The sequence below is a fragment of the Perca fluviatilis genome, chromosome 8 (assembly GCF_010015445.1).
Source record: "Perca fluviatilis chromosome 8, GENO_Pfluv_1.0, whole genome shotgun sequence".
NCBI classification, from domain to species: Eukaryota; Metazoa; Chordata; class Actinopteri; order Perciformes; family Percidae; genus Perca; species Perca fluviatilis.
Window position 1 is genome coordinate 28,472,736 of NC_053119.1, and position 27,862 is coordinate 28,500,597.

At 41.0% G+C, this 27,862-nt stretch overlaps 1 protein-coding gene across 4 annotated transcripts in view; it reads left to right on the plus strand.

Moving 5' to 3' along the window:
• The first annotated feature begins 7,619 nt into the window (after positions 1 to 7,619).
• The window catches only part of LOC120564790 (protein arginine N-methyltransferase 8-B), a 33,282-nt gene continuing 13,039 nt past the window's right edge, over positions 7,620 to 27,862 (plus strand). For 2 of the 4 annotated variants that reach the window (XM_039810048.1, XM_039810049.1), the window contains exons 1-5: positions 7,620 to 8,437; positions 16,393 to 16,632; positions 18,762 to 18,917; positions 25,286 to 25,349; positions 26,353 to 26,495. In XM_039810048.1, the coding sequence (XP_039665982.1) occupies positions 8,369 to 8,437; positions 16,393 to 16,632; positions 18,762 to 18,917; positions 25,286 to 25,349; positions 26,353 to 26,495 (672 nt within the window). In that variant the 5' untranslated portion in view covers positions 7,620 to 8,368. Of the gene's footprint in view, positions 8,438 to 8,716; positions 8,745 to 8,961; positions 9,246 to 16,392; positions 16,633 to 18,761; positions 18,918 to 25,285; positions 25,350 to 26,352; positions 26,496 to 27,862 lie in introns of those variants that run through there. The other 2 variants (XM_039810051.1, XM_039810050.1) reach the window with 2 other exon arrangements.

Below are 27,862 nucleotides of genomic sequence, written 5' to 3' on the forward strand. Positions count from 1 at the left end.
AAAGTGCTTCTAATATCCTTCACTGGTCTCTGTCCAGAGCAACGGGATCTGTTGGTCCATTCTTATATACTGTCTATGGAAAGAGCCAGGCTAACTTTTTCCCCCTGTTTCCCGTCTTTAAACCAAGCTAAGACAAGCTAAGCTAAACTGCCGTGACATGCCATAGGTGAAGCTGTACTGCAACTGCGGAAGAATTATTGCGACAGCCTTGTAGACACACACTGTACATACAGACAATGACAAATGAGCAGCAGTCACAGTCAACTCTACATAGTGGGTAGTGACTAATGACACAAGTGACTAATAAAGGGCGCAGCTTTTCCTCTCTTGCTTTGCCATTTGATGTTGGCATTATTAATTCAGGTATAAGTCAGAAGTGGGGCCACCTGAGACTTTAACATAGAAATGCAGCACACTACTGTATGCCATTGGCAGATCAACAGCAATACAACATCAAAGCCATCTCCATTGATGTTTAATCATGGAATCAACTAGTTTCTAATTTAGAACTTCAGATTGAAGTCATATTTCCAGGAAATGGTTACAGTATCATTCAAACCAGCAGTAAATAATTCTCAGTGGTTTTCAACACCATGATTTTTCTAATCATATAGAATGAATAGGCCGACTATATAAAATTAATTGGTGGGAAGAATAGGGAGCACTATATCTCGCTTCATGTAGTTAGTTAGTTAAAACTTAGTTTAAAAAGACTAAGTTGTCACGGTTAGCAAGAAAAGGACCCAAATGCAGAAGTGGATAGTCTCGCATAGTCTCGCATTGCCAGACCTTTCTTCACAGCGCTGTGGAGGAGTGTCTGGCTATAGTCCACACAGCATTCCGGGATGGGAGAAAAACGTTCCCTGGTTTATTGCCATTTCTTTAAACCAATCACAATTGTCACAGGCGGCGCTAGGCTCCGCACGGAGACGCTGCAAAATGGCCTCGGGAAGGAACTTGTTTTGGTTAAACATGCGTACGTTCAAAAGTTGTTTATAGTCGTGCAAGAGAAAACTCAGATTGGACAGATAGTCTAGCTAGCTGTCTCGATTTACCACACAGAGATCTAACGGAGAAGTTAACCATAGTCCTCATAAATCCACCGGAGTTTAAAATTCCAACACAAAGAAAGCAGACGGAAACAGACACTGGCAAAAAGACATGCATCCGGTGGAATTTCCTGTGGCACCGGAGCAATCCCGGAAGTGGAACGTTGTGGATATAGACTAGCAGGTTGATTGAACAAAAAGTGTGCTTTAACAACAAAGCTTAATCCAAAAACAGACAGACAGTAAAAGAACATCCAGAAAGACTAGAAAGACAACAAACTGGAGGAAACTAAACACTAGCAGCACATAGCCAGGGACGAACGCAGACAATCCGACACTGAACAAGAAAACACCAACTAATATCAGTGGTGGAATGTAACTAAGTACATTTACTCAAGTACTGTACTTAAGTATAAATGTGAGGTACTTGTACCTTACTTGAGTCTTTTCTTTTCATGCCACTTTCTACTTCTACTCCACTACATCTCAGAGAGAAATATTGTACTTTTTACTCCCCTAATTAATCTGACAGCTTTAATTCAATTTCAATTCAATTCAACTCAATTTTATTTATAGTAATCTAATACTAATAAGTTATCTCAGGACACTTCACAGCTCTAGAGGTCTACAGGTCTAGACCACACTCTATAATTTACAAAGACCCAGAAAGTCCAGTAATTCCCCCAAGAGCAAGCATTTAGTGCTTTAGTTACTAGTTACTTTACACATTAAGATTGTTGCACACAAAACACAAGTAGTTTTTAAAATACAATGTTTTATTATGAAATAAACTACCCAACAATATCAAGGCCTACAAGTCCAGCTGAAATGATTTGTCTCTAAAATGTGAGGATTTTTCTGCATTGAGTACCTTTAATACTTGAGGGAACATTTTCCTGATGATACTTGCATACCTTTAGTTAAGTAACATTTTCAATGCAGTACTTTTACTTGTAAAAGAGCATTTGGAATTAGTACTTTTACTTACGCAAGTAGGCTAAAGGATCTTAATACTTCTTCCAGCACAGTTTAATATACACAGGGAAAGGAGGTGGTGGGGAGGGACGCGATATTACGAATCCCACTATGGCCACGCCAAGTAACCTGCCCTTCAGTAGCATTTACTGGCCAGGCGTCCATGCTTACGCAAGGTAACGTAACCCCATTTGTTCAGGTCCTATCCCCTGACCAATCGGCTATCCTAACCTTAACCACTCAAGATCAAATGCCTAATCCCAACCAATCGAGCTGCTTCGTAAGGCGGGTTTTGGCGTGGCCATAGTGGGATTCGTAAATTTGCAGGAGGGACAGGTGAAACACATCCAGGACTAATCAGACTCAACAGGAAACAAAGCTAGACAAAGACACATGAAACTGAACCCTACAAAATAAAACAGGAAGTAAAGCATGCGAACATACACAAGGAATGGATCTAGAAAAAACAAACAGAGAACACAGAACAAAAGAACACGGGCAAACAAAACATAACCATGGACAAGGAACGCAAAAAGAGAGACAGAGGGAAGACATAGAAATGGACACAGGACACAATGCATTATAGGATGGGTGGTAGAGGAGGGACAGATTCTCATGTTTACAGCTTCATCAGACAATGGAAGAACTTTGGATGGTTACAATATTGGTCCTGTATGGGTTAAAATACTGTGCATTAACAAGACAGCATATTCATTACATTTGTGTTTAATGACATTAAACGAAGGACTTTGGCTGTCGGGAGGCTTCCATGTTTGCTTATTTTTAGGGATGTATGTATTATTAATTGCCATTAATTGCTCATATTTCAGAACATTTTCAATTATGACTTGGATGTTGACATAATCACTATTTGCAAGTCTGAAAAACTGATATGTAGAAGGATTTTCATATGACATTACGTTGCCATAGACAGTCAAACACCTGACTTTTGCTTGATCTCCTTATCTTTTTACCTTCCTCTCTTGAATATACAGTACATTTATCCAGACATGACAACATCTTCCTTAGCTTTTTATTTATATAATCAGTAGCATTTTAATGTCATCATCGAGGGCCAATATGTTACAGAGGCCTTTCAAAAAAAAGCCTTGAAATCAAGACATCAACATGTCTACAAAACTGAATGAACAATGCGGCGGAGGGAAAGCACTGTATCTTTGCTAAAATCCTATTTTGTCCATGTGTGAAAGCCTTCTAAAAAGCTACATGTAATTTCTGTTGTGCTCTTGCATTGTAAGGGCATCAATAGCTGGGTAACCTTGCACTTTTTATATTTGGATCAGAGAAATAGGACACCAGTTGAGAGAGAGAAGTGTTAGGGTTGAAAGTGAAATCTGCCAAATGATGCAAAAAAATCATTTGGATTTTTCTGCAAAGGTAGGCAAACATTAGCTCATGTGCTCTATCAAAGCTCCTGGGTTACGCTAGAAATACATCCTTGTAAAACCCCATTTTATCATGTATGAAAAGTCATATTTGCTCTCAGTGAACTGACAAGAAACGCATATGAAACAGTTGTTGAGTTTTCCCCACACAGCTGCTAAAGATGAACCCACAATGAACTCTGAGTAAACAGGGACAGAACAAATGCTAAGCCAAAATCAAACAAGGCCACAGGAGAGAGCAAATGAAATACAGCTTGAATATTTATTAAATTTGAACTGAATGAATAAGTGAAGCAGCAAATAAAGAAAGAAAAGAGTGCTAATCTTTGTACAGCTGACCAAGCTGAATAATAAACTGGAAGCACACAATTAAACAACTTCTGACAGTTGTTCCTGTAGCTCTCAATGTACATTGAAGTTAATGAAGTCCAAGCCATTCGCTCCTTCTGTTACTTCTGCTGGTTGGTAAGAGTCTAACTGCAATTCAGAAAGTTCATGTTGAAATCAAAGAGGCAGTATTGCCTAATTACGCTTCCCAAGGCTGCGGTGTCCTCATGATAACGATTAGCTCCTTATGCGCGCGAGCACACACACACACACACACACACACACACACACACACACACACACACACACACACACACACACACACACACACACACAAAACACAAACACACACACAGCTGATGCCGCCAGGCAGAAAGTACAGGTTACCAAACTGCAAGGTGAACAGGTATAAATTTCCGTTTGTGCCGCTTTATTTCAAACTACTGAATAATAAGAGATAAGATGTGTGTGTATTGAGGGTCGTGGCAATGATAGCTGCGAGTTTAAGCATAGGTAATATTTGTGGTACTCAGCATTATGGTTGTAGAATGTGCAATATCTCTTAGGGCACTGGGGCAATCTTTTTTATTTGATATGGTATTGTGCAATTGTACATTTGGGCATTGTGCAATACATACATACACACATCAAAGTAATGGGACATGTGCAATCTGGGTAGAATTAAGTGCAATATGAGGGGGAGGATGTGCTGTGGGTTCTCTTTCTTCTGTGAGTGTGGGGGAAGGTAGGGGGGTCTTGTGTGAGGTTTATCAGATGTTTATTGAGCGCATTTGGATGAGATAATGTATGCTTATGTTTCAATGCGTTTTACTGTATGTTTGTTGTGTTTCTGTGCGATGCGTCACCAATTTTTTTCTCTCAACAGCCCTCGACAAATTTCTCCATCAGAGAGGAGGACGCAATTATTATAACTCTGGACAATGGATTACCATTGTTCTTAGCACTGCTCTGTTCAGAAAAAAATAAATAAAAAAGTTAGTTCATTTTGGCAGTGATGATAAAAGACCAGAAGATATACATGAGAGGAAGGGAAAATGAGGTAATTGAAGTGATTTCAGTGCATCTGATCCTCTCCCTGTGAGACTGAAGAGGATCGACGACCCGAGAAAGCCAGAGTCATCCGCTGTTATTATCAGAAATGATAGCACACATTTTAGGAGTAATTACACTGAGATCAAAGAACATCTTATCTGTTATCTGCCTGACTGCATGATCAATTTTCTGTGTGGTGAAACATTGATCCTCGTGCTCTGGCAAAAGACCCTGAATCTGTGGGCTTGTCAGGCGTTAGTGTAATATCTTCACAACTACTGGATGGATCGTCATGGAGTTTGCTCCAGGTATTCAAGGACACTTGATGGATTGGTATAAAATGTTGTGCGGACATTCAAAGTCCCAGAACACAATTCCCTTTTCTCTCTAGATTCACTAGCAGGTTGACATTTTAGTTGATATGGAAATGTCTTTAAAACTGATTGGCTAGATTGTTGTGAAATTACAGGTAGACCAGCAATATCAGCAATGAAAGCAATGCATGGATGGGTGCTGTGGAAGTGTTGAAAGCGCTAAACCAAAAGCAAACTAGAGACCATCTTGAGAAGGGCTGATGTAGAGTCTTATGCCGCTTTTCCACTGCATGGTATGGTACGACTCGCTCTTTAAAGGTCCCATGACATGGTGCTCTTTGGATGCTTTTATATAGGCCTTAGTGGTCCCCTAATGGTCCCCAAATACTGTATCTGAAGTCTCTTTCCCAGAATTACAGCCACTAGAGCCAGTCCCACAATGAGCTTCTCTCAGGACTTGCCATTTCTGTGTCTGTAGCTATTGAGGAGGAGAAAGGGGGGGGGGGGGGCAAGGTGGAGGGTGGGGGTGTGGCCTTGACCAACTGCCACTTTGCTCGTTTGAAAGCCATGATGTCTCTCTCTCATGGGTGGGCCAAATTCTCTGGGTGGGCAAAGCAGAGAAAGGGGAGGTAACCTTGCTCTTTATGCCCTCATAAGGAGCACCTATCGCCATTTCTAGCCACTGGGGGACCATAGGCAGGCTGGGGGAATGCATATTAATTTTCATGCCATGGGTAATGAAGGTACTATCTCTTTTGGTAGCTGGGTTCCAAGCGACCTGAGCCGATACTAAAAAGGTTGTGTTAAAACACCGCAGACCACTGATTGGTCAGAGAGAATCGTCATTAGTGCGGAACATCCTGCACAAACCCATCATTTTAAAAATAAGCTTCTGTCAATAGAGACCTACATTTTTTTAATTCACTCGACGCAGATTTTAAAAAATAAAAAAGCCATACAATTGACGAAGTGCAAATGTTCCTCCGTTCGGTTGCTGATGAAAAGATTCAGTAAGATGATGTCACAACAGTTTCACACGGTGTCGCTATGGCGATCAGCTAAAAATCCTGCCTACATGTGTTCTATCTGCAGCGGAAAAACGACAAGAGAAAAGTTACTGGTACCAAAAAGGTGAGTGGAGTGGAGTCGAGCAGAGCCGTGCCATACAGTGGAAACAGGGCATTAGTCTTGTTCGCTTGCATGCAATGTACATGCCTAGCCTTTGTATCTGTCATGATTATTTGCCCAAATATACAGTTTACGTTGCGTAATGGCACGAGGTATGGGTAACAAAAAGAGCATCTGGCCAGGTTCCCATCCTGGCTGGTGCCTGCTTACTGCCTGGAGACTGTCTGCCTAACCTCTTTACTGAATAATGTAACAACTGGTGAGTGGTGTGGGTGGCAGAGAGGGATGGCCTCTACTCAAAATAGACTCCGTTGCAAAAGGAAAAAAAGCTTAAGAGACAAGATACACTAGCACACGCTTGGTTGTGTATAAAACAGTTCTGACAGCAGTGGCAGTCTTTGGTCATTTATAGAACCAGTGCAGTATGGGCCGAATCATGGGTGTTATAACTATTAGGATATCTCAAGAGACCATCCTGGTTAAGGAAGGATCAAGTAAAAAAAAAAAAAAAAGCATCAAGGCATCAAAGAAAAGGGTGTATGGTTGTGAATGTGTGTGTGTGTTGAGGTTGTCCTGGTTCACCCCTGGAGTGAGCAGAGCAGGTGAAGCATGTAACATGCGTGCGAACAGCAGCCAGTTCTGACACTGCCCCTACAGCCAGGGAGACAGGAGTGGTCACTTCCTCACACACTCTCTCTCTCTCTCTCTCTCTCTCTCTCTCTCTCTCTCTCTCTCTCTCTCTCTCTCATTCTCTACACACACTCTCATTCTCTACAATCTCTCTCTCATTCTCTACAATCTCTCTCTCATTCTCTACACACACTCTCTCTCTCATTATCTACACACACTCTCTCTCATTCTCTACACACTCTCATTCTCTACACACACTCTCTCTCATTCTCTACACACACTCTAGCTCTCTCATTCTCTACACTCTCTCATTCTCTACACACACTCTCTCTCATTCTCTACACACTCTCATTCTCTACACTCTCTCTCTCATCTACACACTCTCATTCTCTACACTCTCTCTCATTCTCTACACACACTCTCTCTCATTCTCTACACACACTCTCTCATTCTCTACACACACTCTCTCTCATTCTCTACACACTCTCTCATTCTCTACACACACTCTCTCTCATTCTCTACACACACACTCTCTCTCTCATTCTCTACACACTCTCATTCTCTACACACTCTCTCTCTCATTCTCTACACACACACACACTCTCTCTCATTCTCTACACACTCTCTCATTCTCTACACACTCTCTCTCTCATTCTCTACACACATACACTCTCTCTCATTCTCTACACTCTCTCTCTCTCATTCTCTACACACACTCTCTCTCTCTCTCCGTGGTGTGTGTGTGTGTGTGTGTGTGTGCGCGCGCGCGCAACCTGAGCACAGAGCGTCCTGGCTTTTCAACCACCGCGGAGCCAAACTCCAACTTTCCTCTGGGCAGGCGAGGATGGAGAGCGGGGATAAATGAAGCAAAGAGCTCCATTTAAAATGAAGAGCAGAGGGGGGTGCATCAATGGTGGCATGTGGTAGCCTAATAAGAAATTCGCAGATTTCTGTGCATGTTACTCAGCGGCAAAGTCTTTCCCCTCTGAGAGACGAGCGGCGGAAGCGGTGCTATTTTTAGAAACCGTGTTACCGTAGAGGAGTTAATCAAAGTGGGGCTTAAAGCAGTGTTTTCAGGACAGTCTGCTGCTTTCACTGCTGCAATCTTCGGAGACTCCTATCTGCGCTTGCCGTGTCATGGGGACAGGACGATGCATTTATATCAATTTTATCTCAGCTAGTGCCAAATGATGCCTTATTTCCCTCTCGTGCTCTCCAGGAAAGCACACCGGGGGACGGCAAACTTTCGCGCCATGGACTCCTCTGCACTTAATGGCAACAGCTGCTGCAATGCTTTTGGGACCTCGTGTAGTTTTGTGTCTTTTCCGAGTCTTAGGATTTTTAAAGAACATTGCAGTTTGGGATGTGAATGAGAATTAGTATTGACTGAAAAAGAGCTACGGAGAAAAAAATCGTTGAGGCGCATACGGGTTTCTCATCCTCCTCACTTCTGTCAAAGTGTGAGCACCTGTTTTTGCCGGCTCCTATGGGAATTAAGCACTCGTCCCGCTGCATGCTCCTCAGGAGAAAAATGGCGGAGTCTGAGAGCACTGAGGTAAGTGTGAGAGTGACACCTTTGGTATTTCAGAAGTCAAAATGAGGGTGCTCTGTCAAGAGTTCCAAATGCCTCCATGTCTGCAGCGTGTGTCCTACCTTTACGTAGAAGTCGGACAAAATGCGACATACTGTCCGGATAGCGTGACAGCAGTCTGAGTGATAGGACAGGCTCCATCTCTGCAGGGATGTTTAGCCCCCCACCCCCTTACGATAAAACAGGCATTATGTGCAGAGCAGGCGCGAGGCAAGTGAGTATAATTCCAACATCGAGTACACTTGGAAAAACAAGCCATGTACCTCCCAAGGTTAGTGTGATCTGCAGGGGTTTCAGAGCGATTCCACTTTTATTTAGAAGACAGGACTCTTACCCTTACAACATGACCAGCTGCCAACCCGTCCACGGATAAGGGGGGGTCCCTCAACGTCTAAATACATCTAAATATGTTATAAAGGCACATGCTGTGAGCATGATGAGGCTGAACGGGACAGGGTGTGCTGCGCTGAGAGCAGAAGAAGTTGCGCTGTCCACGGTACTGCAGGAGCAAACCGGAGGACGCTGGGACTTGATGTGTGGACTGGAGCAGTTTATCGAGGAAAAGCAGTTGGAGCTGAAGACACGATGCGTCAGTGGCTTACGAATCTGCATTATTGGCTCCATATAGGTCTCTCGATGGGGATCCCCGTACCATTTATCTTTTACCGTTTATTACATTACATTACATGTCATTTAGCTGAGGCTTTTATCCAAAAGCCATTTCCAATTAAGTGCTTTCAACCTTGAAGGTACAATCTCCATACAGCAAGAAGTAAGTGCAAGTGCATTCGCTTTAAATAAGCCAAACTAGGAAGAGCCATATGAAAGTGCAGCTGTAATTTATTTATTTTTTTATTTATTTATCTGAGCTCATTACATCATATACACCCCCTTGATTCTGGTCTCCTGGCCACTCCCCTGGTAAACAAAATTCAGTTGGTTATAGAGCGTTCTCGGTGCCCCTCATCTGTGGAATGGCCTGCCACTACATACAACAGAAGCTCACTCAGTTGACATTTTTAAATCTAGATTGAAAACCCACATCTACTCATTTTATTATAGCCAACCATAACGCGCCATCCTTTCTGCGTCCTTCACAAGCAAAACTTTTTCACTTATTGTGTTATGTTGCTGGTTTTGTATTGTTTATTATTTCTGCTTTAATGCTGTTCAATTTTTTTGTTGCAGTCTGTTATTTCTGTGTTCCTTTACTCAGACCATGTCTAATGAGGATTTTACACTAAATGTTATTGATTTGATTGATTGATTTGAAGCCCCCCCACCCCAAATACTCATTATACTTTTACATCTCATTATAGAAGTCATCTACTGTAGCTGTTTTTATTAACATCAGAGCAGAGATGTTCACAAGTCATTTTTTGGAAGTCCAAGTTGAGTCTCAAGTCTTTGAGGCGCAAGTTCAAGTCAAGTCTCAAGTCTCGGGCCATCTGATCTGTCCCTAACACTATATTGTTAAATCTTATGAATTCAAAGCATGTCCTGTCAACCCAGGCTCATGGCAGTCCGTGAAATGGTCACGTTATGTAATCTATTGATACGTGTTCACGGGGACATTTTTCTCATTTTTTTTCGTGGTGGCCAGCACGAAAATGTAAACTAATGTATTTAAATGGAAAGCATATGTCGTGGTCACAGCACGACTACAGTAGTGAGTAGTATGAAATGCCGAAAATCCGTGTAAGGAGGTTGGGGTGGTGCATGGGTCAAACAATTCCGGATTTTCACCCCGGAGGCCGGGGATCGCGTCCCGCGTGTGCCGTTTTGTTTCCCCGTTAACCGTCCTGTTATTGTCGACAAACGACAAAAACGCCCCCGTGAACATGTATCAATAGATTAAAAATAACGTGTCCATTTCACGAACTGCCTTGAGACTGTGTTGGTCCTGTAGCTACCATCCATACAGTACAGTATCAAAATCAGTTATAGGATAACTTTATGGGGTCTACTACAATGCAATCTGAAGAAACACAAATTAAGAACTCAATTTCATAACTGTATTTTTCATTTTTCATTTTGGTATCTGCACCAAAGAATACATGTTTGTCTGTGTTACTAACTGGCTGTAAAGCCCAACCTCATCATGCATTACATTTTTCAGTGTTCAAAGTGTGAGGGAAACATCTGTATTGAAAGTTAATACACCAACCATGGTGCAAACATGAGAGAACTGATACTTACCGTATTGCTATTTAACAACAATCTTTTGCCTGTTCCCAGCATTAGCACAACACTTTGCAATGGTTAGCTTGTTAACTGTGACGATATATGCTAAATGTAACGTCTCTTTCACATTAGCAAGTGACTGACCTATCTGGGTGCGTTTTGAGATGCCTGATGACGTCCAACGTTGTTGATCCGGCATCATTTATCTTGGTGCCACACACCTTGCATGTAGCTGTTCGCTTACTGCCACTGTTAACCAAGTTATTAAAAGCAAAACTAATGACAAAAGGCACAACTCCGCGAGGACTTGGTGTCGCCATCGTCAATGCATTTATGTGAGTGCGCGCACATAAGGCATAACGCATGCGTTACGTTGCACATTATGGCAAAGGGCAGGGGACATGCAGCTCGTCATACGTCTCCCCAACTTATATGCGCCAATAAAAGAAAATAGAAATACATGAATGAATTTAGATTTAAAAAGCAATAATTGCATGAAAACAGGTTGTTGAAGAGTCTCGGCACTCGAGTCCGAGTCAAGTCTGAAGTCTTTTGGGTCGGGTCGCAAGTCAAGTCTGAAGTCAGCTGTTTGTGCAACTTAAGTGCGGCTCGAGTCCGAGTCGCGGGCTCAGACTTGAGTCTGCATCAGAGCACAACATAAGCCTAGTGTTTTGTTGAGTGCAGTGCCACATCTGTATTCACAGTGTGACTGGATACTAAAGAAGCAGTGCTGATAAGTAATGCTTAAAAGATCCAAAACACCCTGTGAAGTTGGAGTCTCATGTACATTATTCATTTAACAAAAAGGTTACCTCAAAGCAAGTTTATTCATGGGAAAAGCCTTCCTCAAGCTCTCAACATTTTATCAATTTGCTCACGTCTAAGGGCAACAGGCACCTCTTACATTATGGTAAGAAGACACTGCCTTTATGGATGGGTCTGTGCCCTCCGCTGCTCTCTGCTGCTTTGGAATATTTGTGTTCTCAGAAGCACCTACAGTAAGTGCCATAATGGCAGAGGACCAAAGTGATTCTCTTTCCGGACTGGGATGCTGATTTCCTTAGACCTTATCACAGAAAAACGCCTTACCTACAGTAGGCCATTATAGCCTTTTAGTCATCTATGTGGTACCTCTCTCCAGACATGCATTGAAACGCTCATTTCCTTTCAGCAGACAGAGTTTACCTTACAAATCCACCTACTGACGTTACCACTGACTTATGAAACAGTTCACAAACAGGCGTCATCTTTAACGGGTACAAAATGACTGTATGTCCCCTCATAAGTGTCAATTGAATGCCCTTCTCAAATAACAATCCTCACCTCTGTGTAAGGAGGAGGATCCAGTCTGAAATACAAGCCCAAATGTGTTTATCTGTCTAGGGGGTCAGAGGCAAGGATGTGTGCCACCCTCTCCTTCCTGTGTAAGCATCTCAGTTACACTCGCTGCAGCTGCTCTCCTCTGACCGTACTGCCCGACCAAGTCTACTTCAATTTTTCCGTTAATGAAAGATTGAGCAATTTCGTTTTTTCTGCATTGCAACTTATAGAAAGTCCTGATCGATTTTGTATTAAACTTGGCAGCCTTAATCACAGATTCTGTGGCCCTGTCTCGTAATTATTGGCTATTTAAATGTTGGATTGGAGCCAGCTGTTCATCAAATCATGCTTTCTTTTGCTTTCACTGTTGGAATTTTTTTTTTTAGACGATGCCAAGATTTCTTATCATAACTGAGCTGTGTGTGACTTTAGATCAGTTGCTAAATGGAAACATCTGTTTGTCTTTTCAAATTAAATAAATGAAGTGATACATCAATAGAAACAGGCATCTCCAGGCAGCTATAGTAAAGTCTCCTTGATGATCCAAAAGATTAACATAACATGTTCATTATATTTATATCATATTAAAATATTTATATCATATTATTCTACTATTACTGTGAGAGATATCTCTCTCACAGAAATAGTAGGTTAATATGCTGCACTGTACCAAAGTGCTTCCTCTTTAGATCTTCATCATGCATGGCTTAAAGGATTAAGAGAAGTTCAACAGTTGGGCTTTCCCTTTTAATTACAAGTTCCTCGCAAAGCGTGAGATCTTTTATATTTAGCAATTAATCAAAAAGTCTGCAAACTTGACCAAGCAGAGTCTCTCAATGTTCTCATGTTCCCTGCTGTAATGCTCAATGAAATCCTGGCGGTACATCAACTAAATGTTATTTGGGTTGAATGTTAAAGCTTTAGTTTGTAACTTTTTCATATTAATAAACGTCCGTTAAATTCAAGCCATTGCAGAGGTTTGCTTGTTCATTAACTTAAAGCCCAATCTATATAAATTATTGTTCATGCTATATAAGCATTATTTAACCATAACTGGTCACTTGATTAATGTATAATAATACTGAATAAGCATTACTAAACCATAATTAAACAGTTTTTAATGCTCTTTGATAGCCTTATTGTAAAGTTGAGAACATATGCACATTAACTATCAATTGATTAATGTATAATAATACTGAATTAGCATTACTAAACCATAACTAAACAATTATTAATGCTCTTTGATAGCCTTATTGTAAAGTTATGAACATATGGACCTTAACTATCACTTGATTAATGTATAATAATATGTAAATTGAGACAGGTAGCTAGACTGGTCAACTGGTTCTTCATCTCAAGGGGAGGAAGCTCATAGACACTGCCAAGCAGTGTAAACAAGCTGTTGACGCTGATGAAGCCATTTTGAAAAAAGTACAGCAGTTGAAAGAGATTCAAGAGCTTCTGCCAATAAAAAAAAACATTAAAATAATTTTCCTCATGCAAGCATTTATATTTTTATAAAGTTATAAAGTGATACAGTTCATGTTAAAGTTAATTAATACCCAATCCTACTAATTGTATAGACCACTGCAATGTTTTCTTTATGATTCATTCCTTTTGGATTTTCTTTAATTTTATTAGAAATTGCAAAAGCAAGTGGCAATTTGTAGTGAAATTGTTAACATCGATTTGTATAAAGAATTGGTTTTTCTTTTAACATGTACCATATGGTTTATTTTTTGTGTAGATTACAGATGGTTGTCCAAAAAAATATTTCCATTTGGTTCACTACTGTTGAATGACAGTGACAGTTTAATTAATGATGGTGAATTAATGCATTAATCAAGTGTTACTCAATGGGTATATGCTTTCATCTTTACAATATTGCTCACAAAGAGCATTAATAACTGGTTAACTATGGTTAAAGTGATGGTTCGGAGTAATTTCACTCTAGGGTCCTTTGCACCATGACCTCGAGCCAAACAACCCCCCTAGAAGCTTTTTTCAGCTGGGTCTAACATTGGACGAGTTAGCGTGATCAGCTGAATAGCTTAGTGCAGGGGCTAATGGATCCACGTTTGTATCTCGTAAACGACCCCTCTAATAATGCCCGAAATGACACCAAACTTTCCCGCACAGAAACTCAAGTGAAGGTAATTACCTCTTCTGAAGAGTCCATCATGTTTTTTTAATCCTCCTGTCCTTAGCTGCTAGCAACTACATGGAGGAGGGGTGGGGGTGGTGCGTGATTTTGTAAGGCTTGTATCATGTGGACGCACTGACAGTGTTGTTGTCATTACTTAGAATTCCTCATGAGGGTGACAGAAACTACGCACTATAGCTATAATCAGAAATTGTATTAGTTTGTATGTACAGATGCTTTTTCACTAAAATCAATTATACAAATCAACTTCAAATCCATTAAAGCCAGAGAGAAAGCAGCAATTAAATTAGAATTACTTAACTATTGAACTATTGAATTTCCATACAAATTTGGCTTTACATTTTGCATGGTTTAATTATTCATTTATTCGGTTAGTCATGTTTGGATATTGCAGCTATAGTTAGGAGACTCACACTAAGCATGTAGCATATAGTAGCAGAAGGCTAACTGGGAAGCTATGAAATGAGCTGTTGTTCACAAGATATGAGAGTCTTCAGCAATGCTAGCAGCTCAATAAATAGGGACAGCAGGGCTTTGAGCAAATGCAGGGCTTTGAGCAAATGCTAACATTGACATAACATTTGCTAATTAGCTCTGAACACAACGCACAGCTGGGGCTGATTAATTTCGTAGGTATTTTGGTCATCAACCAAAGCCAAATTACAATCTTGACTTCCTGATGGCACTAGAGAAAATTTCATGACAACCCATCTAATAGTTGTAAAGATATTTCAGTCTGGACCAAAGTGGTGGACAGACTGACTGGCTAAGAATGCTTCTTCAATGCTTCATTAGTGAACATCTGATATGTAACTGGCCCGGGTCAGCTTTACTGTAGTCTCACTTTGCCAGACCGAGAGTCTGGCTACTCCACATAGCATTCGGGTCGTGCTCTGGTTTAATGGCATTTCTTTAAACCAATCAGAATCGTCATGGATGGCGCCAAGCATCGCACAGAGCTCTTGCAAAAAAAGAAAAATAACAAACTTCAAAGTGAAGTTTAAATTGTGATTGTCTTAACCTACTTGAAATCATAGTTTTAGAATTGGACACACTTTTGAGGGTTATTGTTATAATCTCAGCACATAAAGAGATTTTACAGCTTTTTATCCAGCTCTGCATCATCTCTGTGTGGGCAGTGTCTTTAGATGAACAGTGTTTGACTTCCCTTCGTGGTGCCAGTGCACAGAGCAGCCGATGTCTGCCGAGATCTGAAACGCGGCATGGAGGTCAGCTGAGATCTCGGCAGACCCCGGCTGCTCCGTGCTCTGCAGTCACAGAGGAATGCCACACACTTCACACTGCCCACACTACCATGACCCAGAGCTGGATTTAAATCAGCAAAATATCTCTTTAAGCTGAACATATTTCTGCTGTCCATTGCCTCATTAAAGACGATTATAAAAGCTGAATGGCCTCAGATGGAGGTGAAGATGTGGCACATAAACTGAAGATCTGAAAGATACAGTAGCAAATCTTAAACCATGCAATAAATGTTTTTTTTCAGATGGAGCTTGTCCTATACCTTTATTCGCTGTCCTTCGACACAAGCCTTTCAAGTTTTCTTTTTTTTTGCTTCTTTCAGATTAAATCTACAGATGCATCACTGATAACACTCCATATTTTCATCCACCTTGCCAATTATTTATCATTTTATTTTTAGAAAGGCTAAAAAGTTGGAATGAGAATACACACCAGAATGGCTTACTGCTCAAAACTGAGATGCAGGGAGTCCATTTCTCCATCTCTCTCTTGCTATCTCTCTCGACACGCAAACACACACACACACACACACACACACACACACACACACACACACACGCACACACACTATGACTAGACCTTCCCAGTTGGCCTTAGAGGTGATAATCATGGCGTTATGGGTGTACCGTCTGTGCAGAGCAGAGCTTTCTGGCCATCTCTGCCTTCTGTTGACAGACAGGCTGACTTCATGTCAGTAATCAGAGTATTCTTCAGACTCAATAGACTCTCTGGACTCTGTGAAACCACCAGGCTGCTTCGTGGAGTAGACTGACAGATGAGCTGAGAGGGATGAGAGCAGATTACATTTTTGAGTGGAATGGCTGATGAATCTAAGCCAATTACTGCCCATGAATCCAAACCACACAATGTGATGCCAAGTTGCTGTTACATCCTCGTTTTGTTTCTTACTCAGAAAGTGGTTTGAATAACAAAAGCCCAGAGTCCTCAACCTCAATCAAGTGTTTTTCTTCTTTATCTCTCTTTGTAGCAACCACAGCCACGGCCAATTCGTATAATTCCATCCCAGTCGGCACAGCCCACCTCGTTGCCCAAGCCGGTGCCTTCCATCCAGCACGCCTCACGGCCTCCTCTGCCGCCACATACGCCCCATGCTGCCAGCCTTCCCAGCTGTCCTGGGCGGGGGAAGATGTCCAAATTTCTTAGCCCAGAGGAGATGACCTCACGAGACTACTACTTTGACTCTTATGCCCACTTTGGTATACATGAGGTATGCCTGCATGTCCTACAGTATGTTTTTCTGTTTTCTTGTTTCTTTGTGTTCTTGTCAGGGATAATTAGACAGATGCAGGTGCAACATGCATGATGACTGTTTTTGACCAAATATTCTCAGGAACTAAAGTCGGGAACTAAAAAACATCCATTTGCACATTCCTGTTAGCATTACCACCACAAGCTTCGGGACTCTTGTACTGCCTGTCGTTAATACTTGACCTTGTAAAATATGCATCTTCCTTCAAATACTCATTGTACATCAGATCAAGCTCTGCATATGGTACAGCAAATTCAACTCTTATATGACAAATATACCCATATTTATATTGCAGTGTAGCATAACTGTCATAATGCTAACAACTTATTTTTCACATTGCACAGTATGTTGTTGTTAGATATCTAATGCCAATTAATGAACACAAGTTATCCATCGCATTGTAAACCTGGGTGCAAACACAACTATGTGTGGAGATGCAGTGGATCAAAACTAAACCATGAAGTATCCCTGCAAGATCGACTTGAAGTTTAAATGGACAGTTAGGTTTGCCTTTTCACTTCCCCATAAGTGGCTCAGATAATATAGTTAAAGCGCAGACTTCCTGTTTGATCTGTGGTGTGGTTTCTCCATTTACCTTTAAGACAGCTCCTTTGGGCACCCGGATAGCTCAGTTGGTAGAGCAGCTACCCATATATAGAGATTTACTCTTCAACGCAGCGGGCCCGGCTTCAACGCCGACCTGCAGCCCTTTGCTGCATGTCATCCACCCCTCTCTCCCCTTTCATTTCTTCAGCTGTCCTGTCAATAAAGGCCTAAAAATGCCCCAAAAAAAGAAGAAAAAAAGACAGCTGCTTTGGCTGTGGATCTTCGTAGTGAAGCATGGGGATGAAATGTCATCATAACCAATAGGAGTAAAGGCTAAATTACAAGTCCCAAGTTGTAATTTTACAAATTTTCCTTTAAATTAAATCTATACCATTTTTCCCATGGGTTTTTGCCAATATTTCCGCTAATAATTTGGTTTTAAATTTAGAAAAAAATCAGGCAAAAGTTACTAAAATCTGTAGACCATTCCAACTAAACCCTTGATCATACTCCAGGAGTAGCTGGGCAGATGACAAAATGTACGTCATGCAGACCCCCATGGCCACAAATTGGCCTTTGTTGTCTGCTGACGTTGGTCTCCATGTGGCTTTTACCTTAGCTTCTTCTTTTTCTTTCTAGACCTCAATATTATACACTCCTCTATTGTGTGTTGGCAAGGCACTTTAATGATGCTCCTGTGTGACATTTTTCCTGAACTGAGCCTCCCAGCCTCCTCCTGCGCGGTACTACCCAAACAACCTATAACAACCAAATCCCATATGTCATAGACGGTTAGAACCATGGGTGTGGTTACAGTCAGCCAATCCCATCAAAGGACATGAGATCTGAACCCTGCATGAGAGGATATTTCTGGGAGGCTTAGCTTAGCACTACACTCTGGACTTGATGGAGAATGCTGGAAGACTGGTGCAACTTTGATGAAGACATACTTCAATCTTAAGCAACAGTGAGCCGTTATTAAACATATTGTTTAAAAAAAAATCAAAAAAATCTTTCTTTTTTTGTGTCTCATATTTCCAGTATTCAAGATGATACTCGAAGCGTTGTACATGGTTACCTTTTCTATCAGAGTTCAGCTGCATGGTAAGGAGAGGAGACAGAATGTTTAAAAAAAGATCACGTTCCTCTAGTGTGGCCTGTGAGATGAATCTTTGATATTTCTTGGAAAGTAGGTCAGGTGTAATTTTTGTGTCATTTCTAAATATTCTTCACACTCACACATGCATGCACTCGGTAAGAAATGCAGACAGGCTGAGCCTGGGAGGCTCATGGGGCGGCTTATTCGGAAACTCCACCTATGGATTTGAATGTAGAACCGTACGGCTGAGACGTGATAGAGTAAGATTACGGGGGGGAGGCTGTGTGTTATTTGTCACCGCTCCACTGCGGAGATTACAGCAAATCCAGATTCCCAATGTCCAGCCAATGTTTTTTAAATCAACAAAACCACTTATCACTCCCCGCAGGGGTTAGCTGTGTCAACATCTTCTTCATATTCTTTTTGTTGTATGCTAATCCAGGAGATGCTGAAGGACGAAGTGAGGACGCTAACCTACAGGAACGCCATGTACCACAACAAGCACGTCTTCAAGGACAAAATAGTGCTGGATGTTGGAAGCGGGACTGGGATCCTGTCCATGTTCGCGGCCAAAGCGGGGGCAAAGCACGTGTATGGGGTAAGACGTGTTTCCTTTCAGTGGAGCGTCATCATGCTGAACCATCAGGCTCTAATCACTGCGGAGCCCAGCCTGACAAGCTGCTCACGCTGTTTGCATCTACTGTAGTTAGTTAGTTTTATTTTATTTCTGTGTCATGCCAAACATTTGACACCACCAACAAGACACCACTATTTAATAGGAATCTTCCGGTCTCACATACACAAATCATGTGGAGAAATCGTCTGAATAACAAAAAACTAAAATAAACGAAATAAATAAAAAAAATATACATACAAAATAATATCTACAAATCATCTCGATTTTTGCTCTTTACCGAGATGTGGTTGGTGTATAAAGTTGTACATACAGCAAGCTAAAGAGAGTTGCCAACTTAGCAACTTTCTCTCTATTTTTAATCACAGCAACAAATGTAACCATTATTCTTGACTAAGTTTATTTTTTAGGCTTTCTCAAGATAACTAGCTAATGTATGTGTTTCACGTGTGTACAGCCATCTCAGTCTTTGAGCATCATCCATATTTCCAAAATCAATATCTGTTTTTACTGTATGTGCATGACCAGCTCTCTGTATATAGGTGTTAAACATTTTTCCTCAGGCTCCGTATAATCTTTCGAAGAATATCCCGTGTGACGGGCAGGTGATAAAAGTGTGTGGCCTCTCCGGCAGGTTGACAGCCTCGTAGTCGTAGCAGTTTAAGAGCACTTTCTGTTATCGTGTACTGGAGCAGAGGTAATTGCCAGTCGGGGCATGTCTGAGAATACATGCTGGATACATACCACCAGTTTGGGTTAACCACATGGAACTTATTTTTGCTCCCGACAGCGTGTATTTGCTTCACGGGGGCGAGTGATTAACTTGGAAATGCCAAGAGACTTGTTCTGAGCTACTTGTTGACAATATGTGTTTATGTGTGTGTGTGTGTGTGTGTGTGTGTGTGTGTGTGTGTGTGTGTGTGTGTGTGTGTGTGTGTGTGTGTGTGTGATTTCTTGCGTCTTATTTGTTTTCCTTCCCTCTTCTGCTGTCTCGCTCGGTTCCTCTATCCCTGTCTTTGTACTTTAAACTGAAATATCACTTCAGTTCCTTTTCCTTTACCTCACACTTGCATTTATTCTATCCATCTATCCATCTGGGAAAGATTTATCCACATAAATGGGTCTAAGAATTCAGGGATTTTGTGCACATTTGACTTAAATGCTCTAGGTTTTAGTTCTGCACCACTGCCCAACACCTTTATTGTACCTAAAGCTCATAAAGATCCATGTGAGCGATGGGCTTGTGAGGTGGAAGGACTGGGCTCTGGGCCAACAAAAACATCACTCTGTCATATGGACCTCGTTACATAAAAAGGAAAAGTGATAACCTCTATTCTGGCTCCACAGAGTACCCATAAAAGACTCCTTGCTGCTGAATTCCATATGTATCAGAGCCATATAATCATGAAACACTGAGCCCACAGGTAATATAATGTATCGTACATCATCAACAATTAATTAGAATGAATAGTAAACTCAAATATCTTTTAAAACTAACATCTAACAAGGGTTCCATTTTGAGTTTGTTCTTTTTTATTTTGCCTGAATATTTTTCGTTACAAAAATATCAAATAATGTTAAAAAAAATTGCCAGTGTCTTCTTACTTGATAGTTTTATTTCTTAAGGTGCATAACAGTGACTAACGTTTCGATGTAGGATTATATCTTCATGAGAGGACTCTCGTGAAGATGTATATATGATAGAAATAAAACTATCCTCTGATGAAGATGTAATCCTACATCGAAACGTTAGTCACTGTTATGCACCTTAAGAAATAAAACTATCAAGTGAGAAGACATCTGTGTTGCACCGGCAATTTTTTGTTACTTTACACTGTTTTGTCCTGCCGTGGTTGCACTGCATTGTTGTGGTCTGCAGAGGCGCAGAGAACTCTCTCTTTTTTATCAAATAATGTTATTTGCAGAGGGAATGTACATTAAAGGGAAAGGACAGCATGGAGAGCAGTATGTGGGATCTCAAATAAACACCAACAAGTAACAGTAAATAAATTGTGTATTTTATGTGGTCAGTCCGTATACTCGAATCATTCCAGCTCCCACCAACCCCTGATATAAAACCACGGGCAGCAGGATTAATCCACAAGCTCACACTTGCAGATTGTAAACTGCCTGCCAAGCATGAAATCACAGAGGGCCGACTTGAACTTGATCTGCAGGAAGGCATATCAGGGTCCAAAAAGCTAAAGCAACTCTGAAATCAAATGATCGCGGAGCAGATTTTAAACAAGTGGTTTAATGTGTGTTGTTTGCAGTGCACATCGGCAGGATATGATCCAGCCTTCGACCACAAGGGCTCAATAAATCATTTTGCGTCTCATTCACGAGTGTCAAAGAGTCTTGTAATTTAGATAACTGCTCTCTGTGTTACACTTAAAACCCAAAAGACAAAAGTAAAGTAAAGGAGTGGTTGGTGTTTAAAGTTGTAGATAGAGCAAGCTAAAGAGAGTTGCCAACTTAGCAACTTTCTCTCTATTTTTTATATATATATATGTATATATTTTTTTTTTTAAATAAACAGAATTCACAAAAGTGAGTTTAATTCAGTGTCTGGATCCTCTCTCTTCCTTACACTTCAGTTCCACAGTCTATACAACATAAGCTTCATAAAACAGTTTTGAAGATAGAAGATATAAATGCAAGTTGATGAAATGGTAGCAGCTTGATTAAAAAAAACAATAATTGTTAATGGTGAAGTAGAGTCTGTAAAGTTAAGATTTTTTTAATACTTTTTTCTTTTCAGTTTTGTATATACAGGAGGTAAACATTAGCATGGCAGGTAGTCCACTGACATTCCAAGCAGGCTTTAGCTACTTTCCATTAAACTTACTTTGATAAACACTTTACTTGAAGTTTTCTACATAAGCGTGACATGCCATTGTCATGAACACATGACATTGTCATGAACACATGACACTCACATGACACTGTCATGACACAGTCATGACACATGAACCCTAACCCTAACCATAACCCTAACCATAACTTGTCATGACACTTACTAAAAAAGAATTATGTCATAAATGTTTATGACTTGTTTATAATGTTTCATGACACGTTCATGACAGTGTCATGTCACTCTTATGTAGAAAACTTCAAGTAAAGTGTAACACTTACTTTTCTCAGAATGTGACAGACCACAAATGGGTCTTGAGAGTTAAAACTCCCGCTGTTGACATGAGATGCCCATGTTGCTCGGTTTCTCCTGGATGTAACATTAGGCAAGCATGGCTAAATGTTAGCTAGTTGATAAGCTAATAGTATACAAGTTTGTTCATATGCTTGTTGTAGAATTTACAAAGAAAAAGTCTCAATGCAGCTTAAAATTCTTTCAAAACTACAGGAAACAAACTGAACCTAAACTTAAATCCTAAATTAGGATTTAAGTTGGAGGGACGACTACAGTGACAGTGACTCTTCCTGACACTAGTGAGAGGTGCAAGAGGCACCGTGTGAGGGTGTGTTGACTCTAAACCCCGCCTCGAGGCCTCAGTGCTCCCACTGAAGCATGACTCTGATGGACACATGGCTAATGGCTGTCTCTTCTCGCAGAGATTCGGACAGAGACAGATGCGGAATCATTGCCAATTAGAGGGCTGACGCATAAAGCCTGGTTTTTAATTGGCAGGGGAATTGGTGTTGTGTGTGAGCAGTTGACTGAAATACAGACAGAAGGCTGCGGGCGCCACCAGCAGCCTCCGCTAATAGACAGCAGAGAATAGGGCTGCTCCAGGGTGGCAGTGCCAATGTCAAATCCTCGCACCCTACGCATGCTCAGTGTGAAACTGAAGACCTCAGCTAGAAAGCAGAAAGCCAGGATTACATTTTCAGCACCAAAAAAAAAAAAAGAAACATCCAAGTTGATAATTCCTTATTTGTCCATCTCACAGTTGGTGTGTTGCTTACACAGCATGTCGAATCCATTTCTGCCTCCAAAATAAAAGCCCCCGCAGACCTAATTCTTCCACGAGAGGCCAAGGCAAAACTGAGTGCTTCTATTTTTTTTTTTAGCCTGGTCTCTCCACAAATGTCCCAGTCTGGGTTCGCCCTTTTTTTAAGAACCCCAGCACCTTGGGTTGATTCAAAAGTCCCCTTTTTGATTACAAGCAAATGGATCTCTTTCAGCATGAATAAGTCTGCACACCTCTGACAAACAGAGTCCCAGGTTAGGTGGAACAGAGTGAACACAATCAGGTGAAAATCTATACTCTTAGGCTCCCTGACGCTCTAAGGGTTTGGTATTGACAAATGCCTCCCCTTGAATTATGTTCTCATTTTGTTTGGGAGCTGCTTACTAGAAGTACCTAGAGTTTATTCTGATGAATGAAGGGGCTTTATTTTGTTTCTCTGTTATCGTTGGCACCTCAATTAATCAGCCATGAGTCCTGCATTGGTGAGCAGAACATACAGTAGTATGTCAAACAAGGAGCTCAGGACTCAGAAAAGAAAAGGTATACAGTGAAAGGGCATGGAGAAAAATGTGAAAGAGATGCAGGTATTTCAGGGGGAGAGACATGGGACAAAGAAAAGAGCAGTGGGGGTGAGGATAATTTAAAAGAATTTGAAATGTCAAACGACTAATGAAACTGGAAGTTGAAGGACTAATCATTAACTCAATTGCTTAAAGTAGGATGCTCTGGCAGCGTTTCAGGGACCGGCACAGAGGCTGGTCACCTTGTGAATTCTTTCCCTTCGTAATTCCAACCCCTCCTGGCAAATATCCAGATGCCCAGTTTTCAATTTTGAAATCTTTTGCAAGCGGGTTCGTATTCACGACTGCAATAGAAGCCACCCACAGAAAGACAATGAACAAAGATGACCTTGTTTTCTACTCCAGAGAGCACCTTATGGTGGCTGCAGGAGCAATACATCAAAAATAGAGATTCAATTCTGGATTTGTCTTTACTCCAAAACACACAAGGAATTGGAATTCACTCTGATAAATCCCTCAAGGGCCAGAGGAGCCATATGAACATGACCGAAGGGAATGCCACTGCCTGTAAGGGCCACAGTGGGACGTACAGTAAATGATTGTCACTATTCCACTAACCTAAGGAAAAAAATAGCATCCTGGTAAAACAGCCTCATCTGTCTTTAGCAGTGGTGGAAAGTATATTTAGGTACTTGCGCTTTGCTCTGCTAGTATTTCCATTTTACGATACTTTATACTTTACTTTATTTGACAGCTTCAGTTTTTTTTCAGATTAAGATTTTACACAACAAAAAGCATGATATGATTATAATTATTGTTTCCAACCTTTTTGGCTTGTGACCTCACATGACCCTAATCCATTATTTCCCAAAACAAAAAAAATCCCTAAAAAAAATTAATACAATTTTGGGTAGCAGAACTTTGTTTTTTTCTTCTTTCCTCGCCCATGAATCATCTTATGATCTCTAGATTTATCTTGTGACAATTAGCAGGGGGCTTGTAGGTTGGGAACCACTGCACTAAACCACCAAGTTAAAACTAGCTGCTACAACAGTAACTGTGCCACTTACAGTACACACTGATGCCATATGAAATAATATATACAAAGTACGGTACGATAGGACTGAGCCTTGGTACACGGGGGCGCACGTTCAACCAGATGAGCTACCAGGGCATCTCGCCGTCACAAACTTCTAACAAAACATATGGATAAACATCAAATGTTCAGATTTAAATAATGTAAGGCAGTGTTCTTGTTCTTGCATCCCTCTTCAAATTTAGCCCGAGTACATCTGTTATCCATATGGTCAATTGCTGCCGATTGAGCTTTTATCTGAGGCATTCCAGTAACATTTGAAGTCTTCTGAAGCGGCATTATACATAGACATGAGGACGTGTTATTGCAAGTGCTGTAGACATTCCACTGAACATATCTTCCTCATAGCATCATAGCCCTTCATCTATGGTTGTTTTAAAGCTTTAGTGCGTAACTTTTTGATATTAATAAACGTCTGTTACATTAAAGCCATTGCCAAATGAGTTGCTACAAAGCTAATTAAGACTATCAGCTCCACACAACTCTCTCTGTATTTCTCAGTATGGCTATGTTCAGAAGATTGTGTTGTCCGGTGACTTTCCCGCGTAGAAGCTCGAGTGAAGATATTTACCTCTTCTGAAGAGTCCATCATGTTTGTTTAATCCTCCTTGTCCTCCTTAGCTGCTAGCAACTGCATCGAGGAGGGGTGGGTCGCGCGCACGATCACATAAGGCTTGTATCATGTGGACGCGCCGACAGTGTTGTTGTTATTACTTAGAATTCCTCATGGGGGGGCAACAGAAACTACGCACTATAGCTTTAATGTTGTTATGTCTTTTCTGCCAGATTGAATGTTCCAGTATATCCGAGTACTCAGAGAGGATCATCAAGGCCAACCACCTCGACAGCGGTAAGACCTGCAGCTGTTCCCCCCCTGGCTCCATTCTGTTGACACTGCACTTCATCTGCAGCGAAGGGAGCAACAGACTAGGTTACAGGCGTGACAGACATAGTGAACGAGAAGGAGGGAGGGAAGGCTGGCAGATACACATGAGGAGGAGGAGTAGAAGAACAGGGGTGGTGATAGGTATCACACCGTTGAGGATTTTGAATAATCGTTAATCTGTGAGGACAGAGTCTCGTTGTGATCCTGTGTTCATTTTTCCATACTGCACTGGACCGGCTTATTTGTATTCATCTGCACACACACGCTGCCAACTTATGAAACTTCAAAGCATATGTTTACATTATAACACCCCTTTAACTTTGAAAATGCACTCCCAAGCTACTGACTGTGCATCTACCAAATGATAGCTCCACAACCCACCCTGTCAGCCAATGTTCTCTCTATAAACCTATGAATATCAAGTATGCACAAGTATTTGAAAGGAGAGTTTACACTATGTTTACTCTGAGTTGCAGACAGTGAATAAGCAGGAAAGCAATCACCAGTTAGACTAACAGGGTTCACATGTCATTCTGACAGACACTTTGAATCACCAGGGAAACTCTTTAATAACTTTTGGCCAAGGCAGAACAAACAAAGCTGAAGTCTGCTAATCCAGAGAGGGCAAAGATCCACTCCTTCATTGTAAACCCCAGCTGGGTTGATTTTCATAAGGACACCGTGGATGTCATGGTATCACATACTGTACAAACGTATTTCTGTCTCACACACCAGTTTATTTCTTGCACACAGTTAGAATACTGTCCTATTATGTGTCACATGTTTAATAGGTGTATCGATTTGAGACATAACTTTGCTTTTCGATATGTCCTTAATACTCATTTATACACTTTTAGGCATTATCATTCCTACATTTTATTGTTTAGGGGGTTTGTAAAGACCCTTTTTTTTCACGCCAAAATATGAAAAACTTATTATGACTTAAAACATATGTTGTGTGTTGCAGTGATCACCATCTTCAAAGGCAAGGTGGAAGAGGTGGAGCTTCCTGTTGACAAGGTTGACATCATCATAGCTGAGTGGATGGGCTACTGCCTCTTCTATGAATCCATGCTCAACACCGTCATCTTTGCCAGGGACAAGTGGCTGGTAGGGTGTGTGTGTGTGTGTGTGTGTGTGTGTGTGTGTGTGTGTGTGTGTGTGTGTGTGTGTGTGTGTGTGTGTGTGTGTGTGTGTGTGTGTGTGTAGACATGATATGTAAGTTGATCCGGAAGTAACATCAGTAACAAATATCCCAGACAAAATAAACCAACACCGCAATAGCCATGAAATAATGAATCATGAATGTAAATATTATTAGCAAATAATGTAATAATCCTTACAACCCAATACTTGAGTAAAGTATTTCAAGATTTAGGCTGACATTTATATAGCGCAACTATCGTCCTTTTAAACAGTAGCCCCAAACAAAGCACTGTTTATTTGCAACCCCTCATCGCATGAATAATTTTTAAAGGCCCTAAAACGTAAATTATCCAAAAAGATTTACATTTTGTGCAGCATGAGTATGTTTTCTGCTTTGCTTTCTTGTCAGTATGGATCCCGTAACTCAAAAGCACTCAACTGTTTCTCATTATTAAGCATTTTTCTTTATAATTGAGATAAGTATGTGAAATTTGTCTCATTATTACAGTGTGAGGTAATAAGTCCTAATTAGGAGATAACTAACCTATACATTTACTGGCGAGTGCAAAGTTAGTATGACCAAGTGACTACGGCTGTTAGAATCAGCAGGTGAGGTTGTGAGAGAATGGGGATTTTTGCTGAGGTTGTAAGATGTAGATGGAGGAATGACGCCCCGAGGTTCGCAGGAGGGAATGGTGAGTAACGGAGGAAGGCCGGAGTGTGGCTGGACTGGAACCCAGGAAACACATGTTCTTTCCTCTGGAGTGTTTTAACCACTAGCATTTTCCTGAACTAAACTAGTCGTTTTGGTGCCTGAACTTAACTGTCATCGCCGCATGATGCTAACCTTTTGTTTGCTAAACTTAACTGTAATGTCAGCTAAAACGACCAGCAGGTCACAATGCTCTGTACCTGGCTCAAATTCCCCCTTTTGTCAGCTAAACTCAACTAGCAATGTAGCGCAGATACGACCAACAGCTCTCGGAGCTCTGTAGCCGGCTACCAGTAACCTATTGGCTGAACACAACTACAGTGTAAAAAAGAGACTTTTGGGCAGAATTGAGCTGTCATTCCATCCATCTTGCTACCCCTCAAAATAAACTTGCAACCCCAGATGGGGATCCCGACCTTCTGCTTTAAAATATAAAGCAATATATATACTACTAAATAGCTACGATACCACAGATAAAACCAGAGATATAAATTAACTTTATTGTTGATATCATATACTCAAAACATGCCAGATTGGGGAATATACAGTATGTTATGTGAATAGGAAGTCTGGGATGTTAGCAGGGATGTTACATTATTAACTACTACTCATATTATTG